The sequence below is a fragment of the Macaca nemestrina genome, chromosome 10 (assembly GCF_043159975.1).
Source record: "Macaca nemestrina isolate mMacNem1 chromosome 10, mMacNem.hap1, whole genome shotgun sequence".
NCBI lineage: Eukaryota > Metazoa > Chordata > Mammalia > Primates > Cercopithecidae > Macaca > Macaca nemestrina.
The window spans coordinates 78,873,455-78,891,509 of record NC_092134.1 but is presented as its reverse complement, the minus strand read 5'-3'; the positions used below and the strand labels follow the sequence as shown (position 1 = coordinate 78,891,509).

The following is an 18,055-nucleotide window of genomic DNA, read 5'->3' as shown; positions in this document are numbered from 1 at the left end:
CTTGATTTTTTTGAAACAGCCAAGAGTTTGGATTTAAAAAAAGAAGGCGTGACTATAAAGTAACAAAACTGGTTTCCTCGTGTGGCTCTTATGCTGCTCTCAGAGTGATTTCAGCTGAGGAGCTTCCAGATATGACCTGCTCATGCTCAGCAGCTCTAGAGTAAATGGAGAGAATTCCAGTCACTTTGAAGGAGATGTCTGAGTGGGATGTCTGAGTGAAGACAAGAGATGCCGGGTTGATGTTTAAGCTAATTAGCAAGAAATATGATATTAAAAAAAAGTGGAAAGACAATGCTGGCCACATTGTGAACTCCAAATCTTTGGAGAGCTGTGGTGGTGTGGGTAATTGTCTCATGAGATAGAATAGGAAGGGATGTAGCACGTGAGATGATTGTTCCATCTAGTAAAAAAATAACTGTTTTCCTATGTTGGAAGACCCTGCAAAGCACAATTGAGTGGGACTTTTAGATCTTGTTCTTTATACTTGAGTTTTTCCATTAAGAAAGGCTCTCTCAGGATGTGGGTATGGGACTGAGGCTCTGATCCCTGAAAGACACTGCCATCTTGAGACTTAGAGCCTGTACACGCAGAAATATTTATGAAAACTGAAAGGGGTAAGCCCATTCTGAATAGGCCCCCATTAAAGAAAGAGATGCGTGGAAGGAAAGAGAGAGGAAGGCAGAAAAATAAAATAACAGACAACAATGGACAACAACTTTTTTATAACTGTCAGACGCCGTTTTAGCAACAAATCTCCTTTCTCCATGTACCTGTGTTTGTTTCTGAAGCTCCTACCTAAGCACTGTGCCACTACAATCAGCAAAGCCAAGAACAAGAAAACCGTGAAGCAGAGGCAGACTCCCAGGAAAGGAGAGCCTGAGAGGGACAAGCCAGGAGCTGAGAGTCACCGAAAGAACCGCAGCATTGTTACCAAGTGAGGACCTGGGCCCTAGACGGCCAGCTGGGTACTGCATCAAAGAAGGCAGGAAAGGAAAGAGGGAAGGTGACACAGAAAAAAAGAGCGCAAGTCGTGGTGGGGAATGAGGGGCACAGAAAAGCACTTCAATGTGAATTTCCTCCTTTGCCTTTGAGGTCTACATCAATGTGTACTCTTCTAGGCTGAGTATCCCTAGAAACTGGGTCATGAGCCCAACACGTCCTTCCTAGACATTAGCAGACAGTGCCAGACCTGTAATCCAGGCTCATTTTACTTTCTAGCATGGACAAGCTACACCTAAACTTGACAGAACTGGCACTGACAATGAATCATGTATACAGTTTCTCTGTGTTTGAACATACTCTCTTCCCTTCTGAGTACCTCAGCAGCCACCTGGAGGCCAGACTCAACAGGTATCACTCTTTCCTTGCCCTCTGTTTGGACGGTAGTCCTCATACTGTACCATCTACCTCTATGTGTAGTGTGGGGGTGCTCAAAGTTGGGTCCCGTTACATTCATCCTGGTGGTCATGCTACACGGTGGAGATGCTGATGCAGTCAGTCTAGCATAGGTTCCAAGCATCTCTATTAAAAGCAAACAAAAGGAACCCCAAACCTCTATAGGTGGTTTTGATGAACACCCAGAATCGAAACCACTGGTTTAGTAGAATGAGCAAGGCCTTTGCAGTGAGCAGACCTGCGTTGACAACCTGGTCATTAGCTAAGACATTGGAGCAGATCATCCAACTTATTTGACCAGTTTCCTTCCTTGTAAAGCAAGGATAGTGGTATTTACCTTACTTATGGATAATTGAGAATTACCCGTAATTGAGATTTGCAAAGTTCCTGACATATGTTAGGCTTTAATAAAATACATCCCTTGCCTCCACTTTGACCCTCACTCCATTGCCCCGGAAAGTAAGAGGCACACCCCTTACACTGGAATTGGGCACTACAGTCCGCAAGTAGGCGAATGGGAGGAAGAATTATTATGAATAAGCTTCAACCCTTCTGTGTTTTGTTTTGGAGAGTGTAGCTTATTCATTCATTCAACAAATATTTATTGAACACCTGCTGTGTGTCAGCAGTATTCTAAAAGCTGTTTATACAGCAATATATGAAACAAATCAAAACCTCTGCCTCCATGCTTACTTCTAGTGGGGAAGATAGATAAACAAAATAAGAAAGCAGAATACATAGTAGATTAGGTAGTGATAAGGGCCAAGCAGAAAAATAAAGCGGGAGGCCGGGCGTGGTGGCTCAAGCCTGTAATCCAGCACTTTGGGAGGCCGAGACGGGCGGATCACGAGGTCAGGAGATCAAGACCATCCTGGTTAACACGGTGAAACCCCGTCTCTACTAAAAAAAATACAAAAAACTAGCCGGGCGACGTGGCGGGCATCTGTAGTCCCAGCTACTCGGGAGGCTGAGGCAGGAGAATGGCGTAAACCTGGGAGGTGGAGCTTGCAGTGAGCTGAGATCCGGCCACTGCCCTCCAGCCTGGGCGACAGAGCGAGACTCCCTCTCAAAAGAAAAATAAATAAATAAATAAAAATAAAGTGGGAAAGGGAGATAGGAAGTATGTGTGCTGGTGGTGGTGGTGGTGGTGGTGGCAGAAGTGGGTGTTGCAGTTTTAGATGGAGTGGCCAGGAAAGGCCTCCTTGAGAAAGTAACATTTGAGTAAACCTGTGAGGACACTGAGAAAGCCAGGCATGTGACTACTGGGGAAAGAGCATTCTAGGTAGAGGAAACAGCAAGTGCGAAGGCTCTGAGGTTTGAACATGTCTTCTAGGTTCAGTGGACATGGAGGAAGAGAGTGTGTCTGCAGTACTATGAGCCTGGGAGAGACTGGTAGGATGTGACGTGAGGGAGGTCAGAAAAGTCACAGATTGTATATGCGCTTACATGTCATTGTAAGGACTTCGGCTTTTATTCTGAGTGAGATGGGAGATGGGGAGCCTTGGCAGGTTTTGTGCAAAGCTGTAATAATTAGACTTGACTAGTATTTTACTCTGGCTGCATTAGTGGGGGCAAGGACAGAAGCAGGGAAACCAGTTATGAGTCTATGTTTTGATTGTCAGAGAAGCAAATTTGTTTTTCAGTTAGGTTTTTGCTTGGGTGAAGTTAAATTAGTTTGTTTTCATTACATACACATTAACTATAAGGAAGAAAGTGTCTCAGTTGCATACACAGTGTCAGGAAGATGACAGTTTGATAATGGCCCATGTGCAAGCCTTCAGATGCTGGTGGTGGTTTCCATGCCCTAGAGCAGCATGAGTGTGATATTCAAGTTTTACCCGATAATCTCTGATACTTGCTTCACTGACATCATTGTTCCCAATGCCCTACCGTTGGCCTAGAGGTTTGGCCTCAGTGTTAACTCTAAATTAGATTAGCCTTTCCCTTAGTCTGTCCCTTCTGTATTATTTTTCCCTCAAGTGGTACTTGAGAGTCTTTTCCCTTTCATTTGTGGAACAGACCAGCCCCCCCTTTCCCATCATCTCCCCTGCCATAAGCATTTTGCCAAAAAACACGAAACAAACAAAAAACTACCTCTTTCCTCTGTGGTTCACATTTTAACAAGGAAAAAGTCCTTAGTCAGAGGACTGACTCTAATTGTGAAATCTCAGATACCTGGGGAAGGTATTTTGAAAGGAGTTGGGGGTCCAGTGGTGAGGGGTCTTGCTGGTGTGCCCCTACAATAATATAGTGTGGATGGTTATTCTTCCCTCTCTAATGTTGCCTATAGCTGCATGCCAGCCACGCATGATCTCTATTCAGCCCTGGCATGCCATGGCTACTCGGGATTATAATATACTTCCAAGGATTTCTAAGCATGTTTTTCTATTTCTGACAGTGATTAGAACTAATTCTTTTCAAGGAGAAAAGATAAATACTGGCACTGAGAATGCAGAGGGTGTGAACTCTCAGGTAGAGTTAGATGGAATTAGAGAGCCCAGGTCTTTTACTACCTGAACTATTTCTCCAGAGGAGGAAGAAAAGCATAGTAATTACGGATCAAATGTTACTGGAATCAAGTCCCAGCTCGGCCACTGCCAGCTGTGTGGTCTTCAGCAATGATTTATTATCTCTGTGTCTCAGTTTCCTCATCTATAAAAATGAGGATAATAACTGTCCCTAGCTCATTAGGTTGCTATGAGGTTTAAATGAGATAATATGTGTAGTAAAATCCTAGCACAGCACCTGAAAGACAATATACACTCAACAATTGTTACTGTATTTATCATTATGATTGTAATTCTAATTTTTTTTTTTTAATCATCTAGAGCCATTGTGTGGCTGGCTGGCTACAACGCCACGACCCAGGAGATCGTACGGCCTTCTGAGCTGTTGGCAGGAGTCAAAGCATACATTGGTTTCATACAGTCACTGGCCCAGTTTTTGGGTGCAGATGCTTCCAGAGTCATCCGCAACGCCCTCCTGCAGCAGACACAACCACTGGATTCCTGCGGGGAGCAGACAATCACCACTCTCTACACAAACTGGTCAATATTGCTTAGGCTTTCCCCCTGCCTTACTTTGTGTTGACACTTTTTCCTTTACACAGTAGGACCTCAGGGCCTGAGCATTTTAGCTCCCAGGGTCATAGACCCCTAAATGGAGGGTTGCTTCTCCTTGAGGAATGGAGCAATAGCTTGAGACAACTTGAGACAAGCCCAGATCCCCTTCTGTCCACCACGAAGTTTCCTTTTCACCTTCACTGGAACATCCTTCGGCTTACCCTGAAGTTATTTGACCTTTTTCCTCTAATATCCAGTTCTTAACCTTTCTTTTTTGGATTCTTACTGTTTCAGTTTCAAGTGATCTCTCTTCCTCTTTCCAAAGTTCTCTTATTTCTCTTTTTGCCCTCACTTCTCTTTCTGAAAATCATCTGCCTACTACCATCTCTCTGGAACGTCTCCTCGTCCCCAGATGTGACTGCTGTTCTCACTAGAGAAGGGGGCCTCCTCCCGGCAACTGGAGAACGTGGGAATCAGCATGTTTCCTTTGACATGTTAAGGAAAGGAGCTGGATTCCTACCTCCCCAAGCCACTGGGTGGCGCTCTTAACCCAAAATCAGCTCAGTAGGCGACGGGCTGCAAAGAAGAACCCCCTAGAACAAGGGGACACAAGTTTGCAAATGCGCATGCCAACTGGGGCCAGGCAGGAAAGGTAAACGGATGTGCCACGTGGGCCAGGCGTGACTTTGAGGAGTTGGAGAGGGAATAACCCCTCTAAAGGGGACGGCCACCACTCAGCTCCACCTGATTGCTGCCCTGCTAAATCCCTATTTTTTACACAAAAATCTGTTTCAAAATTTTGACAAAGAATTTTCCACAGATACCAGAGAAGGTGATTCAACCCCTCTTCCCCTGTCAACTGTTTTCAGCATAAATTCAAAGGAAAAAAAAAAAAGTTCGACTGGGTTTGGCCCACTGGCGGTTAGCTTGTGATGTCTGTTAGATACAGACCCACAGCAAGTGCCTGGAAGAGGTGTGTTGGTGAAGCCCTCCTGTACCCACATTGGCTGTAGCCCAGCTCCTTTAAGTTTGCCTAGAGGTCAGGAGGAACTATTTGAAGACTGATGACCTGTGCTCACAGGGTACCTCTTTGCCCAGGAGGTTTGAGAGTATATTTCAAAGGAGTATAATTAAGTAGTGACTTTTTTTCTTGCCAGGTTGAGCCTGTCTTACCTGACAGAGGGTAAGGGTGAGGGGAATACGGCTGTTGGAAAGAGCAGTGGTTGAGGGAAGGGAGTGCATGCTATTGTGCTTGACAGTATAGCAAAATACCCTCTAGGTTAGAGGTGAAGTGGAATTCCAGTACTGCCAGTTGTTTTCGATCCAACAGCTTGGGGTGTTAATTAGAACACTGTACCATCATCTTTGAGTTTCTTCTCCCTACCCCAGTCTTTTGCAGAGTTTTTCTTTCTGAGCTCAGTGGTAGTAGTAGGGAGTGGTGGTAGGGAGAGGGGATTGGACCCTAATCTGTGCTTTCTTGGCCAACCCTGTAGGTACCTGGAAAGTCTGCTTAGACAGGCAAGCAGTGGGACCATCATCTTCTCCCCAGCCATGCAAGCCTTCGTCAGCCTGCCCAGAGAAGGGGAGCAGAACTTCAGTGCAGAGGAGTTCTCTGACATCTCTGGTGAGCCCAGGGCTTGGTCTTCTTTTCAAGGAGCTGAGCCCTTCCTTCAATGCACAGAGAATAAAAGACTAGGACATGTATTTAGGTTGATGCAAAAGTAACTGTGGTTTTTGCAGTGAAAAGTAATTGCAAAAATTACTTTTGCACCAACCTAATAGTAAAGGGTAAGGGATAAAGTGTAAGAAGGACATTCTCCTGTTTGGAATTATTAAACAGTGGTCTGCTGTCATGACATGTTCTTCTTCTTCTTCTTCTTCTTTTTTTTTTTTGAGATGGAGTCTTGCTCTGTCGCCCAGGGTGGAGTGCAGTGGCATGATCTTGGCTCACTGCAACCTCCGCCTCCCAGGTTCAAGCGATTCTCCTGCCTCAGCCTCCCGAATAGCTGGGAATACAGGCACCTGCCACCATACCCAGCTAATTTTTTACATATATATTTTTTCAGTAGAGATGGGTTTTCACCATGTTAGCCAGGATGGTCTTGATTTCCTGACCTCATGATCTGCCCGCCTCAGCCTCCCAAAGTTCTGGGATTACAGGCATGAGCCACTGCGCCCAGCCAACATCTTATTCTTTAGGGATACATTTTAGAGTTTTAGTCAGTGTTTGAATTGCTGATGTTTAATAATAACGATGATGAGATGATACATGGCATTTATTGTGGGCTAAGTTCTAAGTGTTTATGCATATTAACTCAATTAATCCTCATAACAGCCTTGAGGTACAATAGATACACTTATTCCCATTTTTCAGATGAGGACACTGGGACACAGAGAGTTTAAGGAACTTGCCTAAGTCCACACATTCATAAATAGTAGGACTGGGAGTTCAACTCCAGGCAGTCAAACTCCAGGACCTGGGGGCTTAAGCGCTGTACAGTGCTGCCTTCCAGTGTCTAGAAGTGCTTTTGTGTCTCAGGGGGAGGCAGGTAAGGAGTGTGTAGTGAATGAGATGGGAAGCCGTTCCCTTTCTCAAGAGGGTTTGAAACCATACAGATCCTTTTTAATAGATTTGTTTCTACCAAGTAATTCATGAACTATCCTACTTCTTTCTCCTTCCTCTCACCTCCATATAAATCAGGGATGCTGTGTAGTATCTGGGACAGGGAGAAGATGTTCCAGTGATGCTGTCCTCTCTGGTCTTCTTCTTTGGGGGGTGCTAAGAAAGCCAAAGTACACAGTTCTGTTTTCCAGTTCTGCCTCCTTCCCATCATCCCGCCTCCATCAGTAAGCTGACCCTACGCTTTACCTGCTGCAGGTTTCAGATGTCCCCTTCTCATCAACTCTACCCACAAACTGTAGGCAGCCTCTAAAATCAGCTTTAGGTCTTGCTGACAAATGACAAGCAGCAGGAGGTAATGCTGATTCCCCCTTCTACCACCCCCACCCCAATTTCCCTGGGTTGCCATAGTGATGGGGCAATGCTACTGCAAAAATAGATAGATGGAAAGAGAAGGATGCCCTAGGGTTGCTAGCTGAGGGTAGAGAATACTGGAGTAAGGAGCTTTGGCAGATCCAAACTGGTAGATCAGTGTGTCACCTCTCCATCAGCTCCAGAGGGCGATTCAGCTCTTATTGCTCTCTGTCAGCCATTGTGGCATTATCCAAGTTGATTGGCCAGGAAATCCCTTCATAGTTCTCAGCTCAGTTCTTCCTATTAAAACAGGTTGACTCTAAAAATGTCTAATATCTATGGTGGACAAGGCTCTGTGTCAGTGGCTGTGACCAGTTCCGTTTCCTCTGTCATTGATGGAGGTGGAGATCACCGGTCCTGCCTTGAAAGACTTGAGTGTGGAGCCTTGACTTCGATTTCTCTCTGAACTCTTATGAGCAATATTAAACTTGCCTTTCTTCTACTGATCTCTTGTTGTTGTTACTTCTGGTCTTTCATGGTTTTCCCTGCTGGGATGACCCATAGCCAGAGATCATAGCTAGAGCTCCTGCCTATCTGGATTTGTCACTAGTGTTTCTACCATGGGATTTCCCCAGGCAGGTTTTATTTAATTCACAAAGGGCCAGAGCAGGCTGGGTGGCAAGGGATAAAGCACTGGGACTGACTAGAGAAAAGAAGGATTTAAAGGAATAAAGAACTGAGACTCTGGGGGATGTGTGTTGATTATGAAAAGAGAAAAGGTAGCTCAAGGAGAGGAAATTTGGACAGTGCGACACTAAGTAAGGGAAGTAAAGGGGAAAACATACAAAAAACATCAGATCTTAGATGAGGAAATAGTTGTATCTGCTGGGATGCAGTAAGGGGCAGTAAGACATTGCACTAGGCTTCCAGTACCAGCCCCTGATGTGGTTAAGTGGCCTTGGACAAGCACTTAACACCCTTGTCTGTAAAACCATGATGATCTTTCCTATGCCACATGCTTCAGAGGACTCATAACATCATCATAATAATCCCTTATCCATATATTTTCCAAAGTTTTTATAATGTATCTTATTTACTCTCACATCAATTCTGTTAGTTGTTCATGGCAGATATTCATATCCTCATTTTACAGAGAAGTAAACCAGGCTCAGAGAGGTTCAATGACTTAAGGTCTTACATCTAATAAAACTAGTATAGCTAGTACAGCAAGAGTAAAACCCAAGTGTCATGTAAAGGGACGTGGGAAAGTGTAGATTCTCATAGGAAAGTGAAGTAATTAGTTATCATTTGTGGTAAGCCTTGGTGTGAGTACCGGTGGAGAGAGGGTAAATGTCCCATGGACTTGCCAGACTTGGCAGTTGAATGTAGGATTTTAGGCCATTTTTGCTCCTTGACTCCTCATTTTCTTTTCTTGCTGGAAAACATTTTATTAATTAATTAATTAATTAATTATTATTATTATTATTATACTTTAAGTTCTAGGGTACATGTGCATAACGTACAGGTTTGTTACATATGTATACTTGTGCCATGTTGGTGTGCTGCACCCATCAACTCGTCAGCACCCATCAACTCATCATTTACATCAGGTATAACTCCCAATGCAATCCCTCCCCCCTCCCCATGATAGGCCCCGGTGTGTGATGTTCCCCTTCCCGAGTCCAAGTGATCTCATTGCTCAGTTCCCACCTATGAGTGAGAACATGCGGTGTTTGGTTTTCTGTTCTTGTGATAGTTTGCTGAGAATGATGGTTTCCAGCTGCATCCATGTCCCTACAAAGGACACAAACTCATCCTTTTTTATGGCTGCATAGTATTCCATGGTGTATATGTGCCACATTTTCTTAATCCAGTCTGTCACTGATGGACATTTGGGTTGATTCCAAGTCTTTGCTATTGTGAATAGTGCCGCAATAAACATACGTGTGTATGTGTCTTTATAGCAGCATGATTTATAATCATTTGGGTATATACCCAGTAATGGGATGGCTGGGTCATATGGTACTTCTAGTTCTAGATCCTTGAGGAATTGCCATACTGTTTTCCATAATGGTTGAACTAGTTTACAATCCCACCAACAGTGTAAAAGTGTTCCTATTTCTCCACATCCTCTCCAGCACCTGTTGTTTCCTGACTTTTTAATGATTGCCATTCTAACTGGTTTGAGATGGTATCTCATTGTGGTTTTGATTTGCATTTCTCTGATGGCCAGTGATGATGAGCATTTTTTCATGTGTCTTGGCTGTATGAATGTCTTCTTTTGAGAAATGTCTGTTCATATCCTTTGCCCACTTTTTGATGGGGTTGTTTGTTTTTTCTTGTAAATTTGTTTGAGTTCTTTGTAGGTTCTGGATATTAGCCCTTTGTCAGATGAGTAGATTGCAAAAATGTTCTCCCATTCTGTAGGTTGCCTGTTCACTCTGATGGTAGTTTCTTTTGCTGTGCAGAAGCTCTTTAGTTTAATTAGATCCCATTTGTCAATTTTGGCTTTTGTTGCCGTTGCTTTTGGTGTTTTAGACATGAAGTCCTTGCCCATGCCTATGTCCTGAATGGTATTACCTAGGTTTTCTTCTAGGGTTTTTATGGTATTAGGTCTAACATTTAAGTCTCTAATCCATCTTGAATTAATTTTTGTATAAGGAGTAAGGAAAGGATCCAGTTTCAGCTTTCTACTTATGGCTAGCCAATTTTCCCAGCTGGAAAACATTTTAAATGTTCAAATTACCCTATAGCTGTTGTACAAATACTCCAGTGCCTTCTGAGTCCCATCTGGGGCCTCTCTAACTCTGTTCCAGAGATGCGGGCCTTGGCTGAACTCCTGGGCCCCTATGGCATGAAGTTCCTGAGTGAAAACCTGATGTGGCATGTGACCTCTCAGATTGTGGAGCTGAAGGTACTATGGAAACAAGCCCCTGGGAAAAAGGTCCTACAAGAGGGTGGGTATAGGAGACTGGGCGTGGGGGGAGATGTAACATTGGTCTCTTCTTTTCCTGCTTAATGTCTCTGTGTTCCTGGGCTGCAGAAGCTGGTGGTGGAAAACATGGACATACTTGTTCAGATCAGATCCAACTTTAGCAAGCCGGACTTGATGGCTTCTCTGCTGCCCCAGCTGACAGGTAAGCGTCCTCTTCCCCTACAGTGAGAAGAAGCTGTGGAATCACATCGCAGATGGCAGGGGTTTTCAGGAATCTGGAGGCTAGGCTGGGTCTGTAGAATCAAAACCATCACCAATGTCCTAAATTCTCTTTTCTAACACCCTTCTTTCTCCTCAGGGGCTGAAAATGTGCTAAAGCGCATGACCATCATTGGGGTTATCCTCAGTTTCAGGGCCATGGCCCAAGAGGGACTTCGGGAGGTGAGTTGGTGGGGAGGGGTCTGTCACAGAGTAACAGATACCTCTGCGGGTAGGATTTGTGTGAGAAATTGTGGAAGTATTGCAGGAATCAGTTTTAACTTCTGCTTCAGAAGGGGTTGGTGAGCATTGAGAAGAGGGAGCGTAATTTGGCAGAGATCCTAGAAGATCCCTGGGAATAAATGAGCTTAGGAAACCTAGAGGCATAAGGAGAGGGATGGCTTGGAAAGCTGGCTAGGTTCTTATGTAAGTTGAGTGCCCCTCCTTTTTTTAATTTCTACCTATTTTTGAAGGCACTGGTCATGGTCTTGTGGACTCATTTATCTTCTCTTTCCTTCAGGTTTTCTCCTCCCACTGCCCATTTCTTATGGGTCCCATTGAGTGCTTGAAGGAGTTTGTCACTCCAGACACAGACATCAAGGTATGGGGGAGTGCAAAGTAGAATCTAATTAGGAGACTTTTGTTGTTGAAGAGGAGGTAGCTAGGATCTTGTAAGGGAGAGCGCGTTCTGAAGAATACCACAGGGATAAGGGCGAGGGTTCGAGTAGGAAAACTGGTCAGATGAATATTCTTGGAGAGAAAGAGCAGAGCTGGTAAGACGTAGGGGGATGGAGAGAAGTGGGAGGCTGGGAGACACTGTGAGGGTTGGGGAGACATTACTGGAGGGGAAGGGGTAAGACCTGGGGTAGTATCTGTAGGTTTTCACCTGACATGAGCACTGTGCAAATTAGGTAAACTACGTGCAAACGAGTCCGCTCTTTAGTCTTGAGGTTAGGTACTGTTTGTAGGAAGATTTGTTCCTTTCATTCCTACCCACCCTGCCTGCCCTCAGTCTTTTCTTTTCCTCCCATTGTTAAGCTTTCTGGTTCCTCTATGTCTGTATCACCTGTCTCAGACCCCCATTTACTACAGGAGATGGTGAGAGGAAGAAGGGCTTCCGCAGGCAATATAAGTTAAGCATCCATTTCCCACCCATCTCCCACTTTTGAGTCATCTTGTCTTTTGAATCATCTGGAACTAAGAAGTATGCTATGGCAGGAAATACAGCTAAAGCCTAGGAATAGAATCCTTCAAATGCATAGGGCAGGCTCCTTCTCTTATAATTGATTCCTTTAACGGAGAGTGGTCTGTGAAAAGAGGAAACTGGTTAGCAGGAAGAATTAAAGTTATGTGTTAAGAAAATCTTCCTTACTTTGAGATCGAAAGAATTGTGAAATTTCCCCCTATATCGTCCCAAAATCATGAGGGGCAAGTGACTATGGGGGCAGTGTTTCACTGGGAGAGCTGCCCCTCTTGAAAGATCTTTGATTTTAAGCTGAGCCTGGATTTCTGGCAGCTGCTGATGTTGGTCCAAATGCTCTAGGCTGTCAGGAGCTTGTCTAGCTGATATCTCCTGGGTAGTTCCAATCTTTAGGCTCTGCCTGCCTGTGAAAATAAGCAGGTAGGGGCAGAGAGGGAGGATGGCCTGTCCATCAGAGATGCTGTTACTGCCTCAGAGGAGCAAGAAGATTAGAAGAAGAAAAAATAAAATCCCTTCAACCATCCCTTTCTTCCCCCAGAAAACCTCATGAACCAGGTTCCTTATCTCCGAGGCCATGGTTCCACAAATGGTCATTTAGGCAGTAGGGGATTTAAATAAGGGCAGAACAGAAGGTGGCAAAGATTTGGCTTCTGTGTCAGTACCACAGGCAAAGTGTGTGTATGTTGTTATGTCTGTGGGATTCTTTTTTTTTTTTCTTGAGACAGAGTCTCGCTGTGTTGCCCAGGCTGGAGTGCAGTGGTGGGATCTCAGCTCACTGCAACCTCTACCTCCTGGTTCAGGCAATTCTCATGCATCAGCCTCCCAAGTTCCTCCTGGAACTACAGGTTCATGCCACCACACCTGGCGAATTTTTGTATTTTTAGTAAAGACAGGGTTTCACCAGGTTGGCCAGGCTTTTCTCCAACTCCTGGACTCAAGTGATCCGCCCACCTTCATGAGCCATCCCTCTGGCCAGTCTGTGGAATTACTTGCATGAGATAGTTAGTTGTCCAGTATTAAAACAATTATCCTTGTTCTTTCAGAAAACATTTTTTTTTACATCTAAAAAGAGGTCTAGAGACTTAGTATGGGAGTAGGGGCTTGGGGCTGTGTCCTGGGAACCTGACTGTAAGTACAATGAGAGATTCGGGTATCAATCAATCAATCTTTATTGAATGCCTTCTATGTGCTCAGCATTATGTTAAACACTAGAGAAGATAAAGAGAAATGCAAAACTCCTGGCTTTAAGATAAAGGAAGAGGATGGAAAGGCATCACATTTCCTCTGTTAGTCACTTGGGTCGATGCTTTACACGTGTGGTCTAATTTAATCTTCACAACAACTATGTAAGGTAAATGTTATGCCAGTTTTATAGATGGGAAAACGAGGGATCAAAGAGGTTAAGTAACTTTTAGTCAAGGTCACACACTTAATAAGTGGTGTTGCTAGGACTTGAACCCAGATCTCTCTCACTCCAAAGCTTTTTTCTTCCTTCACTATGCCATGAGGTTTTAAAAAACTATCTATTTGGGGAGATAAGGAGATGAGTCTTGCATTCTATCTAAAAAGATAACTAACACCAGATGCTGTGTGTGATCAATGCTAAGTCAGTGGTACCGACGTTAAGGAGGGAAGAGCTGGGTTTGGGCTGAAGTAATCAGGTAGGGCTTGACAGAGAAGATGAGATCTAAGGGATGGATGTAACATATATATATATATATATATATAAATAGAGGAGAGAAAAGGACCCTCGAAAGAGGGAAGCACCTGAATCAGAGTATGGGAGAGGAAGTTGTAGTTTGGGGACAGTGAATAAATTATCCTGATGGCACCGAATGAAGGAAGTATTTAGGAAAATGAAGTTGAAAAAGTAAATTTGTACTATGGGGTGTCCTAAAGGTTTTTTTTTTTTTCGCCCCTGTAGGATAGGGAGAGCTATGAAGGGAATATATAGAAAAGATTATAATAAACCAGAAAGTTTAAAATCTGTGATTAGCTAGGCATTGTGGCTCATGCCTGTAATCCTAGCACTTTGGGAGGCTCAGGCAGGAGGATTTCTTGAGCCCAGGAGTTTGAGACCAGCCTGGACAACATAGTGAGACTCTCTCTCTCTTTCTCTACGTATATATAAAAGTATCTTTTAAAAAAATCAAACCTGTGATTAAGAAGTCCTGGCTACGCATTCCTCTGTCAAGCTGTTATGTCCTGCGAATCCTCTTTAGAATGCTGTTTTCTTCTCTCCAGGTGACCCTGAGTATCTTTGAGCTGGCATCTGCTGCAGGTGTGGGCTGTGACATTGACCCAGCCTTGGTGGCTGCCATTGCTAATCTGAAAGCTGGTAAGATTGGGGAAAGGGGGCATGATTTGGGAAAGGAGGGCTTGGGCCTTATTTTGGTTGGAAAAATGTCAATGTCAAAGAAGGCTTTATTTGAGATTATATATTCAGAGGATATAAGCTGAGAGCGAAGGAAGGACCCTAACCTTCAGAAAATACTTACATAGTCAATTTAGATTTATCCTCAGGTTTCAACTAGTTGATCTACCAATCAGCTAAAAAGCACTAAGTGAGAGTCTGCTTGGTGCTCAGCAAGTGCTCAAAGGCATTTACTATCTGGTTGGGAAAATAAGATTAATGCAAATGAAACAATGAGAGAACAATACAAAATAGTGAGTTGTGTGGTATAGCACCCAAGTTCCCCATAGTGATTTTGTGCTTTCTCCCTCCACATAATCAACTTGACGCTGTTAATTTCTTCCCATGTCACACTTGACACTTATATTTTCCATTACACATTTCCTCTGATTGCATTCATACCTATACACACTCAGAACAGGATGAACCAAGGGGCTAGGATTAAGGCCTTTCAAAATGGCCAGACTTACCCTTCTTCTTCTCTCAAGGTGGGCGAGAATCTTTCCTCTTCTTCCTGCCTCTCCACTCCATCAGGCAGTGGACAGGCATCCTAGGGTTGCATTGTACATCAGCAGAGCCCTTGGCTGAAAGTTCTGCCCTGTCACCAGGGAGGCCTCCAGGACTGGACTCAGGCCGCTCACTGTAGGTGGATGCTAGTCCTGTTTCTTCAGGAAAATTAAGTAATAACTTGCCCATAGGGCTTTATAAAGTGCTTTCATAGATATTTTCTCGTGTGATCCTCACAGCAATTCTGTGAAGTAGGACCCCTGTAACAGATAACTCCTGTTTACTGACCTTATTCATTTTTCCTCTTTTCCTTTTTCCCTCTCACCAGATACTTCATCTCCTGAGGAGGAATATAAGGTGGCCTGCCTGCTCTTGATCTTTCTGGCAGTTTCCCTCCCATTCCTTGCCACTGACCCTTCTTCCTTTTATAGCATTGAGAAGGATGGTAAGTAAGGGGTAGGTTTGAGAGACCAGTGCTATTCAAGTTAGTGTCCTGGGATAGAGAGAGGAGACAGAGACACTGGAAAATATAGGTTTCTGACTTGGGTGTAAAGTTCTATTTCAAAAAGCACTTGAAGGCTGGGCACGGTGGCTCACGCCTATAATCCTAGCACTTTGGGAGGCCAAGGTGAGGTGGGTAGATCACTTGAGCCCATGAGTTCAAGACCAGCCTAGGCAATGTGATGAAACCCTGTCTCTACAAAAATAAATAAACTAGCCAGGCATGGTGGCCTGTAGTCCCAGCTACCTGGGAGGCTGAGGTAAGAGGATGGCTTGAACCCAAGAGGTCAAAGATGCAGTGACCCATGATTGCACCACTGCACTCCAGCATGATGACAGAGCAAGACCCTTTTTTTTTCCACCCGAGACGGAGTTTTTGCTCTTGTTGCCCAGGCTGGAGTGCAATGGCGCGATCTTGGCTCACTGCAATCTCTGCCTCCCAGGTTCCAGCAATTCTCTTGCCTCAGCTTCCCAAGCAGCTGGGATTACAGACATGCGACACTATGCCAGGCTAATTTTGTATTTTTAGTAGAGACGGGGTTTCTCCGTGTTGGTCAGGCTGGTCTCGAACTCCCGACCTCAGGAGATCCACCCGCCTCGGCCTCCCAAAGTGCCGGGATTACAGGTGTGAGCCACTGCGCCTGGCCAAGATCCTGTCTTTAAAAAAAAGGAAAAAAACACACCCCCTACCCTTAAAAACAAAACGAAACAAAACAAAACAGAACACCACACTTGAGAATGAGAGAATGAACTATGCATAATTAGATTTCAATAAGATTTCATAGGAATATCATGCCTCTAATCCCAAAATGCCTTCTCATCCTTTTGGTGTCAAATACTGGTGGCTTAGCCTGATAACATGAGAAATTACCAGTTTGGGTCATCCTGGAGTGACTTACTTTGTCATTTCCTTTTGTTTCTCTCCATCTGTATAAATAATAACCTAGGTTACAACAACAATATTCATTGCTTGACCAAAGCCATCATCCAGGTGTCTGCTGCCCTCTTCACGCTGTACAACAAGAACATTGAAACTCACCTCAAGGAATTTCTGGTGGTGAGTGGGTCTAGGTTATAAAGAAGGGAAGACTGCAAAGGGCTGGAACTGGTTTGACTTAAATCTGTAGACAATTATCGTTGAACGGGCTTTTGAGTCTAACTTCCCATCTAATTCATTCAGTAAAGAATGAGAATCTACTATATGAAAGGCAAGGGTTTCTTCTAAATTTCCTAACAGCTGGTGTTTCAGCCTCTGCTTGAATATTTGGAAAGATCATTGGACAAAGAGTCAGGAAATCTGAGTTCTAGTTTTGGATCTGCCATTAAGTAGTTGTGTGACCTCTGAAGTGCCAAGCTTTTGGGGCCTCGGTTTTTTCATAAATAAAACAGGAAGATTAAACTGAACCCCTGAATTCAGATTAAACCGAATGCATGCACCTTGGTGTGCATCAGAATATCCTGGGGAGCTTGTTAAAATACAGATTCCTGATCTTTACACCAGACCTACTGAGTTAGAATATTGTAGGGTGAGTCTAGGCCTCTGTGTTTTTAATAAGGCCTCTGGGAGATCAAATGCGCATTAAAGTTGTAGAGTCACTGAGTCTTATAATCTCTAAGGCCCTTTCTAAGTCTGTACGGACAAATGGTCAATGACTACTTTTCAAACTTTAATGTATATCAGAATCACCTGGAGAGTTTCTAATTTAGTAGATTAGGGTGGGGTTGAATAATATGCATTTCTGTTCCCAGGTAATCTTGATGGTGCTTGTCTGGGGATCTCACTAGAACCAATGGTCTAGATTTCTAGGGCCTGGAACTTAAAATTAGGCAGCAGATTCCACTGTAGGTCATATCCAGTTTCTTTGAAAAAAATGTTAAAAATTTTAGCCAAAATTTGACTCCCTGTAACTCTCACCATGGATCTTAGTTTTACCTCTGGGAAAACTCAGAATAGAATAGGCCCTAGAATTTTCCATTCTGCATCCTCCATGGAGGAATTTTGTTCATATACTTCTGATACATGGTCCATTCCCCTCTGCCTGCTTGAGCATTCTCAGTAACAGAGAGCTTATTTCTTGCAAAGTATGGCCCCATTGTAAGAACCAGGGCCTCTGTCTGGTTCTTACAATGGCCACAGCAGATCATATTGTTCTCTCAGGAATTATACCCTCATCCTGAGAAGTGCATGTCAGGGATCATAAGCTTGGTTAGAGTGTCTCTATTTAAGCTGAGGCACCCAACCAGATAGACCTGGCTCTGAGCATCTTAAATGCAAAGAGGATTCACACCAGATCTCTGAGAAGGGGTGAGAAGGGAATCCCCCTGCCCTTGCCTTCCCTTTTATCCTCTTTGTTTGCTAAATGCAGGTCACCTGGGCCTGTGATACAATGAATCATGTTTCTTCTTTGACCCGCTGGGGGTTTGGGGATGATGGAGATGACAGCCATTTGGGAGTTGACTGGAGAGTACCATGAGCGCTGTGTCTAAATCAGAGGCTCAACACTGCCTCTAGTCAAACGGGGAGTCAGTTGTAAACAGCCTGATGACAGTGGTGTCTGGAGGCTGCCTAGGAAGAGATAGGTTAATCTCCTGACATACATCACCTGCCTTTGCTCTACGTTGTTTCCTTACCCCTTGCAATCTCTCCCCCTAGCACTCCTGGCAACCTGTTGTCTGTACTGGGAGGTCCATGAGATCCAGGCTGGCTTACAGGCAGCATGTATCTCTGAAACCTAGGAGATTTGCCACTTTTTCACCCTGAGTCTTCAGGAATATTCTAGCACTTCTTAACTCTCCTCCTTGATCTTTT

At 44.1% G+C, this 18,055-nt stretch overlaps 1 protein-coding gene across 2 annotated transcripts in view; it reads left to right on the top strand.

Moving 5' to 3' along the window:
• LOC105474219 (NCK associated protein 1 like) overlaps positions 1-18,055 on the top strand; it is a 53,059-nt gene that overhangs the window by 26,069 nt on the left and 8,935 nt on the right. For both annotated transcript variants that reach the window (XM_011728708.3, XM_011728707.3), the window contains 11 exons: positions 789-934; positions 1,219-1,350; positions 4,224-4,442; positions 5,951-6,081; positions 10,248-10,345; positions 10,475-10,568; positions 10,725-10,807; positions 11,145-11,225; positions 14,070-14,163; positions 15,074-15,190; positions 16,194-16,303. In XM_011728708.3, coding sequence (XP_011727010.1) covers positions 789-934; positions 1,219-1,350; positions 4,224-4,442; positions 5,951-6,081; positions 10,248-10,345; positions 10,475-10,568; positions 10,725-10,807; positions 11,145-11,225; positions 14,070-14,163; positions 15,074-15,190; positions 16,194-16,303 — 1,305 coding nt within the window. The remainder of the gene's footprint in view (positions 1-788; positions 935-1,218; positions 1,351-4,223; positions 4,443-5,950; positions 6,082-10,247; positions 10,346-10,474; positions 10,569-10,724; positions 10,808-11,144; positions 11,226-14,069; positions 14,164-15,073; positions 15,191-16,193; positions 16,304-18,055) is intronic.